We start from the raw sequence: 12122 nt of genomic DNA, 5'->3' as shown, positions 1-12122 counted from the left end.
GCAAGGAGCGTGCGCCAGCGCAGATGAGTACGCACGGAATACCCTCTCCAGAGAGGCTCTCTCCCTAGCTCCCTTCCGCCAGCAGTGAGCGTGAGCGAGCGATTTCGGGAGCCGCAACTGCACCTTTACCCCTCGGTGTTCACCATCGCAGCACTGGTCGGCTACAGGCGGTCAGAGAGAACACGAAACGCTGGCGTTCTGCATAAAATATCACTACAAGCTGTGTTGAAAATGCCATTTCATGTATTAGGCATGTACTTTCGGGAAGTTTAGAATGTTAAATGATGGCCTACATCTACGTACGTTTAACCCTGATGCACTTAAAAATGTACAGTTCTTGAATGGCATGTGTGATTCTTGTAATTAAGTTTGATGGGTCACAATAACAATTTGATGCCTGAATGCTACTATATATGTACAGGATTATAAGTAAATTAATTTCATGCTATTGGTAAAATTTAACAATAACCAATTAAAATGGACCACATGACAACCGTCTGCAATAATAATGCACACCAGTTCTCAGCAGATTCCCACAGCTATCATTAAAACCACCAGCATATCAAAATATCATCAATGGTTCCAATGAAAAAAGCACGAGTGAAGATAAACAAGCAAGATAATAAAGCATGCACATGTATAAAAATATGTACTGCTTTCTGTCTGTCGTAGAAAATATTTTAGTTTCGTAGTTATCGGCATGAGGAGTGGTCAGGGAAATTCGCAAATTCGCCAATCGTCCTTTATGCATGCTTTGTCTCCAAGTTTTGGCCAGAGCTTTTATTTACATTTTTTACCGGTTTTCTCTCGGGTAAGTCCTTCATAGCAACACAACATTATAGGAAAGTTGTAGTTGATACTTGACCATAATTACGAGAGGCATCATAATCCCACGGACAGACCGATGGACAGACAAGACATACGGACGAACAGATGGACGGAAAGCGGATATATTAACCCTTTCAGCCTGAGTTGGAACGCATAAAAAAACGTGGGCATTGTTGCATTCATCTCATCTTCAAGACCGCCGAACTCATGTGCGTGCGCGGTTCGGCAGGGGGAGAGGGCAAGCACGCTCACAGGGCACGGCACGTCGCAGTGTTCGCCACGCCAGCCCGCACCGCAGGTGCACTCCCCGGTGAGTGGGCTGCACGACGCGCCGTTGGCACAGGAGCACGACGCGTTGCAGGCAAGGCCCCAGGTCCCGCTGGAGCACGGGATGGAGCAGTCCACGCCCTGCCACCCTGCACTGCGCAGCATCGTCACGGTGCCGAAATGTTAACGAGCTCGCCTGGTATGCAGGAGGTCGTGGGTTGGATCCCGACCCTAACGCCTGCTGTATGTTTGGAGTTTGTGGTGTCTCTCTCTCCCCCGTGGTCCCGTGGATTCTTCTACAGGTTCTCCGGTGTTCCCCTCCACATTTAGAATCGACACGCGTTTAGAGTATTTGGTTCATATACATTTCCAAGTGACTGATAATCCACTTCGTTGAGCTATCATGTGTGGCCAGGTCGCTTCTTATCTAATAAAATAAAAAGTTTAAATCTATTTATTTCGGGTTTTTTCCGCAAGTATATTCCAAACGAGGGCCACCTCTGGACTTATATCCCAGTCCAGAGGTAGCTGGTTCAGTTTCACCTCCCAGCACGGCAGCTGAAAACAATGGGCCAAGTTTCTCAGTTCCCCTTGCTGCTTGTCCAATCTAGCAGCATAAATGAAGTCATCCAAGTAAGTCGATCGGCTGGTCACGCAGGATTGTATAAAGCGTGGGTAACCCCTGTCTTGACCAAGATGCCTGGTCAGCAGCAGAGAATAGGCCACAATTACCATCTGAATGGGCTCTCCAGATTCCTCGCTTGTTGAGTCCCTTCACCAGCAATGGCGTGAATAAGCAAGTATAGGGCTGAAATTTGTATGGTGGCATCTTAACATTTGACTGTACGTATTAAAATAGCTAATTACCACAGCACATTAGATCGTGCAACAAATCTCTGTAAATAATGGAAGAAACTTAAGTTGGGGGCCTTCTTGGTACTTGAGAAATTGTCTGGGAATATCTGGAGGTGTGTGCCTGGGCTGTTAGGTGGTCAAGTGATGGCAGTAGTAGAGCAATGACCATATTCTTGAATCTATTTGTACAGAGTTTTGATTGTTATCTCCTCGTTCGGGTGGGGGTTTTTCTGCTTAATTCCAATTTCTTTCCGTATCCCACTTAACGTTTGAATTTGACAAACATGCAAAAGTATGACTCTCTTGGAAACGAGCCTTAGGACTCTTTGACGTTTCCCGAGATGAACAAAGGGCATTTCGTTTTATTTCGATTTCGCTCACGAAACAGCCATTGGTCACTTTCACAGCTTCAGAATTTCTTCATTACAATTTCGTGATAGAAGGTAGCTTAAGCGATGTCCGTCATGTTCACTCACCACTGCCGCAGATGCACGACCCATCCATGGGTGAGCAGACACCTTTGTTCCTGCAGGTGCAGGAGGATGAGCAATTTGCTCCATAGGACCCGGAGTCACAAGGCTGGGAGCAATCCACACCCTGGTACACAAACAAACATAAGGGAATATATTCATCATCATCATCAGTCTTGGTCAATCCGAATGAAGGTCTCCCTACGCTCCTGTTATCTCTCATGATTCTGCAATGCAATAATCGACAAACCGCCAGCAAACGAGCCGATTTCATCACCGCCACCTTCTCAGCGGACGTCTTCTCAAGCGTATTTCATTCCTTGGCTTACACTTTGTCATTATTCTTAACCATGGTCCATCATCCCTTGCAGAAACATGACCTACCCAAGCACACTTACTTTTCTTAACCGTTTGAATTATGCCATTAACCTGCGAATGTTCCCAAATTCACGTGTTCCTCTTAATCTCTTTCTCAAAGTAGTTGCAGGCATATATTAATGTACTGCATTTTTCCTTTGATGATGGTGATGATGTATTACCAGCAGCTATTTTGTATTCACCGCTGGATGAAGGCCTCCCCCTGCCATCACCATCCCTCACGGTTCTGCAATACTGAAATCCGCATCACTCCAGCACTTGAACCTATCTGACAGCTCCATCTCAATCGGTAGTCATCCTCGCAGACACGTCCCATCAAGTAGCTGCCACACCAGCTTGAGCAGGACACATCGCGAACATTGTCTCACGTGTTCACTCGCAACTACTTTTCTCAACATTAATTTCGAGCATACTCGTGCTTAGTGCATGAAATAAGAATTTCTTCATTTAGCTTGTTGTGATGACGTTGATGCCAATGACGATGAAAACGATAATAATACAGATAATAAAGATGCAACATTTATTTTTCTGCTCTAATTTCGGCACAACAAACCAAGCCAATCGGAAAACCAATTAATATAAGTAATGCATTTTCAATATCAAATTTATGACATTGTATACTTCATATAAAGCAGTTTTATATAGGTATGACATTAATTATTGTACTGTAATAATTTTAACCACAAAATCAATCGCGGTAAATAATTGCCCAGAGCCCATCAGTAGAGGCACATGAAGTTACCTTCTAAGTTTCAAGCAAATTATCACTGCAAATTATTTTGCAGGCATAAACACGTCGCTCAAAAAACTCTTATTACTGTCTCTGCAATTTGTCGCACGCTCGCCACACAATGCTTTACTGGGCAGAGCCTTTGCCGGCTTGCCCAGAGCAATTAACTGATATTGCAGCACCTGCATAATTGCCACTAGCTAATAAAAGTGAACACTCGAGGGATTTTCCGCGGCATAATGAGTGTCGGCGAGCCGCAGACGTGCAGGAGAGCCACCTTAGCAGGTTTGACGTACTTAAAACCGCGGCGACGCTTCCGTGGCGCAGTCATTATCTCCAACGCTACGGGGCATTATGCACTTGGGGATGGCTGTTACGGGGACAGCCGCAGCTGACAGCAAAAATTCCCAATAATACGTTGCGGTTTCTTTTTCAACCCCCACCACTGCTTGGGATAGCGAAATGTGTGAAATCGAGAGAGGTGGAAGCCCGGACTTGCGTTTGTATGTAGGAGTGTATGTTGAACTTCTTTCGCACTGTACGTAGCCAACAGTGCTACGTAGTCAACCGTTTGCCCTTCTCCTTCTGAGAATTTTTTTCGGAGCCAACACTTGCTGGTGGGATTGTTTAATTCCAAATACTGTCGAGAAACATTACATTCATATATACACAAAAAAATACCCAACCAAAGAACATTTATTTTAACAAGTCTGAGACAGGTGGGAATAAATAAATAAATAAATGGATGCAATTCAAACCTTATGTGGGCCACGAGTCCGCAATATGTAACAGATTACATTGAACAGGGACCTTTGCAAAAGTTTTTTTTTTTTTTAGGTGAGAACTTTGGAAGGTCGTTGCCGATGCATGCACTACATGAAAAAAGACCCGGCCTGTCTCAAAGTCACCTCGAGAAAAAGACTCTGAACTTACGGTCGCCAACAGAAGTTCATTAGTACTCTGTGGTGGCATCCGGCAGCTGATGCGGCTGAAATAATGGGATGATTGTAATTAGGTTCACGTTTTTCTGTAAATGGACACCAAATGTCCGACACATCGCCCCCTTTGGCTTTTCATGCTGATACTTGTAAGCTACTGAAATCAACAGTCCTCGTCAGTTATCCAAGTTCCACTTAAACTATGACCAGAATTATAAAAAAGAATCACGTAAACTTAAATGCATTACGAATTTAACGCAAGTTGACTCATCGGTTAGGTTAATGAAAATTAGACAGCTTAACCTTTAAAAAGAATGGTTTCGTCAAGTGACGAAACTAATCATGTACCGCCAGCAGTGCCCTACATCTGAAATAATGTGTGAGCATGTGTAGTTCGAAACGTGTGGCCAACCCTCAATTTCATTGATTCCTGTCAACATTCTCTGAACCTGCCATTGTTTGGTATTTTAAACAAGCAGCATGTCAGCAGGTTGTGGATTTGGCGAGGACTAAAATAAAGTTAAGCAATGCACCGCGATGTGTTTTCGGGTTGTATCCCACGTTGTCCGTCCGGCACGATGCTCAACGTTTCACTCCGTGTGTTGGGAGCTTCTTCATTAAATGTTTTGATTCAGTTTCTGACAGCTGTACAACACGACAACGATGATCTGCGTAACACATGTTAAGCTTTGCATGCTACAATTAATGGGCTTGGGTTCATACGTTAATGAACTCTAGTTTGCATGCAGAACTCAATACATCAAAATGACCCCGAGCTCTTTTGCCAAAACACACCGTGTAAGACGCTTGGCAAGCCCAGGTCACCGGTAACGAATAAGCAAACAAATAAATCAAAGTTGTATTTTCGCACGAAAAACATGTAAATACTCTACACACATAATATACGTCCGTTTGTTAAAAAAATAAAATCACGCTCTCTGTCTGTTTATTAACACACACTTGAACGTCCTTCTGTAATTCCCGTCGCAGCGTTACATTTGTCCGGCGATAATATTGTGCCCATCAGGGAGATCACAGCAGCGCTGCCCGGACCGTAACGTTTCAATCACTGGCCGGCGAGGACGCGCCGGGCACTCTATCGAACGCGGGGCAGATTGCCACGGTTAAGGCTGTCACTTCAGTTAACCATCACTCGTTGCTGATGCCAACAGCGGAAAACGCCCCCACCTCCTCCTGCCCCTCTCCAATGTCTGGTCGCCCCCCCCCCCCCCCCACCATTGTCTGCTGTAGTGGCTGCTGAAAAAAAATTCCCCCCCAAACCATAACCAGTGGCAACTTTATTACCACACGGTATAAATAACAGCATTTCCACTGATCATACCGCTGCAGTTCCATTATTACTCGTGATTGTTTGATTTAATTTGAAACTGCATTGTAAAGCTGCTGCTGCTGCTGTTGTTGTGCTATGAGCGTTCATTGCTTCCCTCCACCACGCTCACAGCATACTTTGCATTTAGACTGACCGATATACCATTAAGCAAAGCGTGGGGTCGTATGTGAACACAGGCCACAATTTGTACATCAACGTTTACAAACGCATAAAAAAGCGAACCGTGACAACGTGAAATTACGTTGCCAGATGCAGAGAGAAAGTTTCACTGTATCGGAGGTAACAAAAAAAATCACGGGCAACCCGTTTCGCCATGCAAAGCAGGTGCGCTGTACGTTGCAATTAACATCTCAAGAGCAAAATTCTGAGTGCAAGACTGTAAATGTAACACCACACACGCAATTTCACCGGCCACAAAACGTCCTTGGCGGGTGTGCGCGCAATGTCAAGCAAGCCACAAATCCCTGCCTTGGAACCCAGCAACGACAACGTGACATGACTGGCGCTAATCGCGTCGATGACTAATTAACGAGAGCCCCGGGGGTGACAGGGCCCAACAGATGTAGGTTAGTCGCGATAATGACTGAAACGTCACGGAATGTCATTTGCGTGCGCCAGCCTGCGCCGGGCGCCACAACGTGTCAATATCGGAGGGTAGACGATCTCTCACAGCTGCGCGGTGGCTGCGGGCGCAGACGGCTGCCCGCGCTGATTAGGGGCACGAGAGCGTTGCTGTGGCCTGCATCCTCACGCCTCGAGATGATTTACGCATGCACGCAAGAGCCCTCTGCTCCCCGCTCGGCGTCACGCGTAGAGAGGTGACACGCGCGACGCAATACCTTTGGGACCGAACAGTTAGGTGTATTTTAAATATTAAGAAGATCACGATGTATGTTGAATTTTTTTTTGCGCGCCGTACGTCGCCAACCGTGCTCATCCGAGGTGGTGATGATGATCGTGATAGAAGTACCGGTGAGAATAACAATGATGATGATGGTGATGATAAAGAAGATTCTTATTCTTCTTACAGAATTCAATTTTCGACACGAAGTGACGGTGAGGTTTTGGTTGATGTCTAGTTTACACGCTCTATTCTCGGAAGAAATCGAGAGCTAAACTCAGTTCTCAGTTTTTATGGATACGTTTGATGGCTTTTTTTTCCTTTGCCACTTTTAAAACAATCAACATTCCCACAACTTGGTGCAAGCGTAGGGAGAATCTTATGTAAGCATATTGATTCGATAACAAGCAGCGTTGTGTATACAAAGTTTAAAGTGAATAACGTCAACTCCTTAGCGCCCATTAGTTCACAACAGCCCAGCGAGGATGCCTTGGAAGCCTGCGGATTTTAATGGGGTTGGGGGCTTTTAAGGCGGTTGACAGATATGAACCAAATTCCTTTTTTTGCTGCAAGCAGAAAGAGGAATATGCCCGAACTTAGCCAAATGAGACAAGCTTGGCTTAGCTTATGCTTGTGGGCCCCCCACCCCCTTACACCCCCCCCCTCCGTCTCGCACATTCACACCCCGAGTCGCCCGTCTCTGCTGCCAAAAGTGTGGCTTGCTAATGCTGACGCACAGATGCAGCATACTTATTAGGGCTTCACAAGCGAGGTGCATTTCAAAAGCTTATATATAAAAAAAATACCCCCCCCCCGACTATACAAGGTGAATAAATCAGTGTGGGGAGGGTGGGTGGGAGGAGGTGGGAAGAAAGAAAACAGGCGTGGAGCATATACACACAAGGCTTAATGGATTTTATTTTGCATTTAGCTGCCAAGGTTAAATACCAGCGCTGTTTGTTTGCGGTTCAACTTCAGAATCAAAATAACCGTGCGACAGCTTGGATTGAAGTGCAGTTGCACATGGCCAAGTTTCCTCGCCCCTACATTTTACCATCATGCAAACACAACCGTGTAATGAGAAGGATGAAGCAAAACATGGCAATAATTAAGCATTCAAAGTCTTCCAGTTGTCCACGCAGTGGAAACCTAATCACGTGAGTGTGCGGACTGGAAAACGTTACGCAAATAATTATGGGTCAGCTACTTGAACACGTTACAAAAGAGCAAATTAAAATTTTATGAAAAGGCCCCTGCAAAGTTTTATAAATTGAGTATGCGCATTGCAATACATCGGTGATTTCAGGTCGATTTAAGGGCAAGTTCAAGAGGTCATCATGGCCAATGCCTAGAATGTCACCGCAACTCGCTAGGGCCTCTATAATTTCACTAGGTGCTGGAGTTGTTGTAAAGGTGATACCTGACCATCAGGGTCCTCTCTTACAGCATCCCATCATGTGGCTCTAGGTCTCCCCTTGCTTGCCAACCTTTGAATGCGCTCCAATGTCGAATTCAGAATCCTGCCCTCCACTATTCTATGCATGTGTCCCATCCTCCACATCGGTCTTTTCACGTTTTTTTTTTTATCAACAACATTGTATTGTAATGTTCTATACTTAACTACGAAGTTTATTTTTTTTGTTACCCTATCCTTTCATTCAATTCCTGGAAACCGTCTGCAGGCAACAACATTCAAAGCCTAGATGCATACTCTCTAGTTGTGTTTGTCAAGTAGAGCTCTCCCGCCAGTACAGCAACATTGAACGGGGTGGCCTTCATCTCTTCCCAAGTGTTTCACATAACTCTGGGAGGGGGGGGGGAAGTGGGGGGGGGGGGAAGTCCAGCGGTCTTGTTTGGGGGTCAGCCAGATCAAAAAGGTTGCGAGACACTGCCATACACGAATGCACTATCGAGCAATGAACTGAATGGGTTATGTGCACGTAGAGTATGCATTTTAATAAGTAATGCTGTGGAAATCTTTGGAGTACGTTTAATTGAACATAATCAAAGCTGCCAAATCCTTATTCTTAGTTCCAGATCAGTGACACAGTAACAGACATTGCACTTTCGCAGCGATCCAGTTGCTGTTTTATTCATGGAAGTGCCGGTGGTAAAAATTTATGCAATGGAAAGTTAATTAATGCCGCATTAACACCCTGCTTAAATGCATTATGTATTACATATGCTTTAACCAAAGTAGATTAGCATTCTGGGTTTTTGCACTAGCAGAGAATTTTAATTGTAGTGTGCTTTTTTTTATCACGCAAATTGTACATGTACAACATTTGAATGGATTGTGTTTGTGAACATGAGAAGCATGGCATTGCTGTTTATTGAGTTTTCAAGTTGTGATTTAATTTTGTAAGAAATGTAAAAAAAGAGAAACGGGATACATGGTATGATGTATGTTGAACCTTTTTTTTTCGCACTGTACGTAACCAACCGTGGCTAATCAGGAGATGCAGGGGAAAGACAGCAAACTAAACATAATCCAGAGGTCGCCGATTCAATGTCCCGGCGTGGTAAATACACATGGGCAGGTTGTGAAATGTGTGATAGAGTAGAAGAATATCACACAATACCAGTGAGAGGGGGGAACCACATGCAAATCATTTCTCTTGAGCGGTGCATTGTATTCTTAGGTTTTTTTCGGTAAAGTCACGTAGGTAAAACATTAAAAAGTAAAATAAAATAAAAATCACGACGTTTCGGAGGCAACATAAGATTCCGTCTTCAGGTGGGACCGTCACAGCCACGACAGCTGTATCAAGTAAATGAGAGATTGCAGGAGCTACCACTCCGTTTATATAATGGTTGGAGAAGGTGGTGGGGCAAGGGCCGCAACTTTTTATTAATATGGTAAGGTGAGGCTTAAGAGGGTGAGCCTTTGTTATGGAGAGGTACGGTTTGTGAATCAACCTGTGACAGGGAGACAACCACTAAACATGGTATTGTATTAGTATTACGACAAAACGTTGACGTTTAATGTCCCAGACATACTTACCGATTTCCTACGATAGTTACCTCAAAAAGAGGATAAGCCTGAGAAAACCAGGACAGATGGCAAACCTAGAAACACGTCACGGGACTGAGACGGGCAGGTTGCAGAAACAGGTATTGGAGTGCCACCCCGTAAGGGCAATGCTGGCTGCGTTGACAGCGAATCACATTGTCAGCTGACTCACCCAGTGACCTGGTACACAGTGAATGTGGTGTGCATATAGAGGAAGCAGGCGAGGGAGCTGAAGCTGTTCCATATGACAACAAATCTGAGCCGAGGCGCTAAGGAAAGGAAGCCATGACAGAAAATGAGACGGGACTTTGCCCAGCAGTGGGAAGTTACAGGCTGACAACAAAAATCAAGGTCAGGGGCTTTAAACAACCTCAAGGCAAAACACAGCTCAACTCTTTGGGGCCACATAATTGGCACGAGGTGGGAGCAGGGAGCATGGTGGAGGTGACAGCATGGCTATGGCACATGGTGGAGGTGACAGTACGAGTGTGGGGCATGGTGGAGGTGACGGTACGAGTATGGGGCATGGTGGAGGTGACAGCATGGCTATGGCACATGGTGGAGGTGACAGCATGGCTATGGCACATGGTGGAGGTGACAGCATGGCTATGGCACATGGTGGAGGTGACAGCATGGCTATGGCACATGGTGGAGGTGACAGCATGGCTATGGCACATGGTGGAGGTGACAGCATGGCTATGGCACATGGTGGAGGTGACAGTACGAGTATGGGGCATGGTTGAGGTGACAGCATGGCTATGGCACATGGTGGAGGTGACAGCATGGCTATGGCACATGGTGGAGGTGACAGCATGGCTATGGCACATGGTGGAGGTGACAGCATGGCTATGGCACATGGTGGAGGTGACAGTACGAGTATGGGGCATGGTGGAGGTTACATCACGAGTATGGGGCATGGTGGAGGTGACAGTACGAGTATGGGGCATGGTGGAGGTGACGGTACGAGTATGGGGCATGGTGGAGGTTACATCACGGCTATGAGGCATGGATGCTCGTCTACCTTGTATCCGGGCGCACACATGCAGCGGCCTGTCACGTGCTGGCAGTCGGCCCCATTCTGGCAGGAGCACACCTGGGCGCAGGCCTCCCCGTAGAAGCCAGGCGAGCAGGTCTCGTTGCAGTAGAGGCCGGCCCAGCCCAGCCTGCATGTGCACTCCCCTGACATGGGGTGGCAGCTTCGTGCGCACGAATCGGGAGGCGGCGAGTCGAGGGCACGTTGCGTCAGTGCGTGCGGAGTGTAAGTCGGTGGAGGGTTCAGGGTCGTGGAGAGGTCACGGCAAGTGCAGACAGAGAGTGAGAGAAACAACATAAAACATTCAGCGTCAGTTATGTTATTATTTGACAATGTTTGTGGCGGGAAGCACAAGAGAAAAGGATGGCCTCGTGATAGTGTGTGGTCTTTGGTGACAATGCACAGCCGTGCACTCTTACAAAGAGGGCACACAACAGACCACATGATCATGAATTTCACAAAGGTATGACCCTGACTGAGCCCTTTTTTTGTAAAACTTAAAAAGCAAAGCTACCTTTAGCCTGGTCGGTGAATGAATGGTTGTTATAGGGCTTGTGCTGTGAAGAAGCGAGGTGGTGGCACTTCAATGGATCTTCACACTAACTGTGTGGACCTTGAGCGTCACAACCCGCGTGTGTGTATGGGTGTCTTCTCTGGGTGCTCTGGATGTGTTTCCCTCCCCTGCATGGCATGAAAACTGATCAATGCATTTGGCCGAACGTAACAATGCAGGAATCTCGTGAAAAAGATTCTTGACACTCCGTGATGCGTTCCTGGTTGAATTGCTAAACAATTACCGAACATACACAAAAATACACTTGCCTTTATTTGTATTTTTCTGACCTGTTTGGCAATATGTTCAAGGCTGTCTTCAAATGAGCTACGAAAACAGGTTAAATCATGTATCTACTCTGCACTGATGTTGCCTTGGTGCGATCCCTAGGACACTGGACTCGCAATCCAGAGGTCGCCGGCAGATCGAACCGGCGCGGCGATTGAAACAACGGTGCAGGTCTCCCAAATCCTCCCCCGCCACTGCCTCTGTCCACCGAGCAATATGAAAGGGTACAACCACCACAAGCGGTCAATCTGCAGGTTGGGATGAAGTGTGGGTTCTCGCACCTCTTCCAAGACGTCTGGCCAGCGTGTGAAGAGAAGGCCAAATACACGACAGAGGGGTTTCTCTAGTCGCCCATCCGCAAGCAGCGGTGTGAGCATAAAGCTGTGAGGGATTCACCTTGACTTTTACTCCGCTGCAATTGAGACATTGTCCATTGCGTTGGAGGTTAGTAGATGTAATATAAAACACCAGCGCGTGGGCAGAAAGTATTGCTGTTCTCGAGGAGTGCTTCCTTTGTAGCATTTTGCACGCCGCAGCCATGGGACAAAATAATGGATTTAAAATTGGGGAGGGGGAA

At 46.2% G+C, this 12122-nt stretch overlaps 1 protein-coding gene across 3 annotated transcripts in view; it reads right to left on the bottom strand.

Annotated features, from left to right (window-relative positions):
* MEGF10 (multiple EGF like domains 10) overlaps positions 1–12122 on the bottom strand; it is a 151552-nt gene that overhangs the window by 28045 nt on the left and 111385 nt on the right. For all 3 annotated transcript variants that reach the window (XM_061553543.1, XM_061553546.1, XM_061553545.1), the window contains exons 10-12: positions 10693–10867; positions 2427–2547; positions 1081–1244 (exon numbers count right to left, since the gene is read on the bottom strand). In XM_061553543.1, the coding sequence (XP_061409527.1) occupies positions 1081–1244; positions 2427–2547; positions 10693–10867 (460 nt within the window). The remainder of the gene's footprint in view (positions 1–1080; positions 1245–2426; positions 2548–10692; positions 10868–12122) is intronic.

The sequence above is a fragment of the Lethenteron reissneri genome, chromosome 18, assembly GCF_015708825.2.
Source record: "Lethenteron reissneri isolate LAM-NWPU_2019-01 chromosome 18, ASM1570882v1, whole genome shotgun sequence".
Lineage (NCBI taxonomy): Eukaryota > Metazoa > Chordata > Hyperoartia > Petromyzontiformes > Petromyzontidae > Lethenteron > Lethenteron reissneri.
The sequence above is the reverse complement of the archived record's forward strand: the minus strand, read 5'-3'. Positions and strand labels throughout refer to the sequence as shown.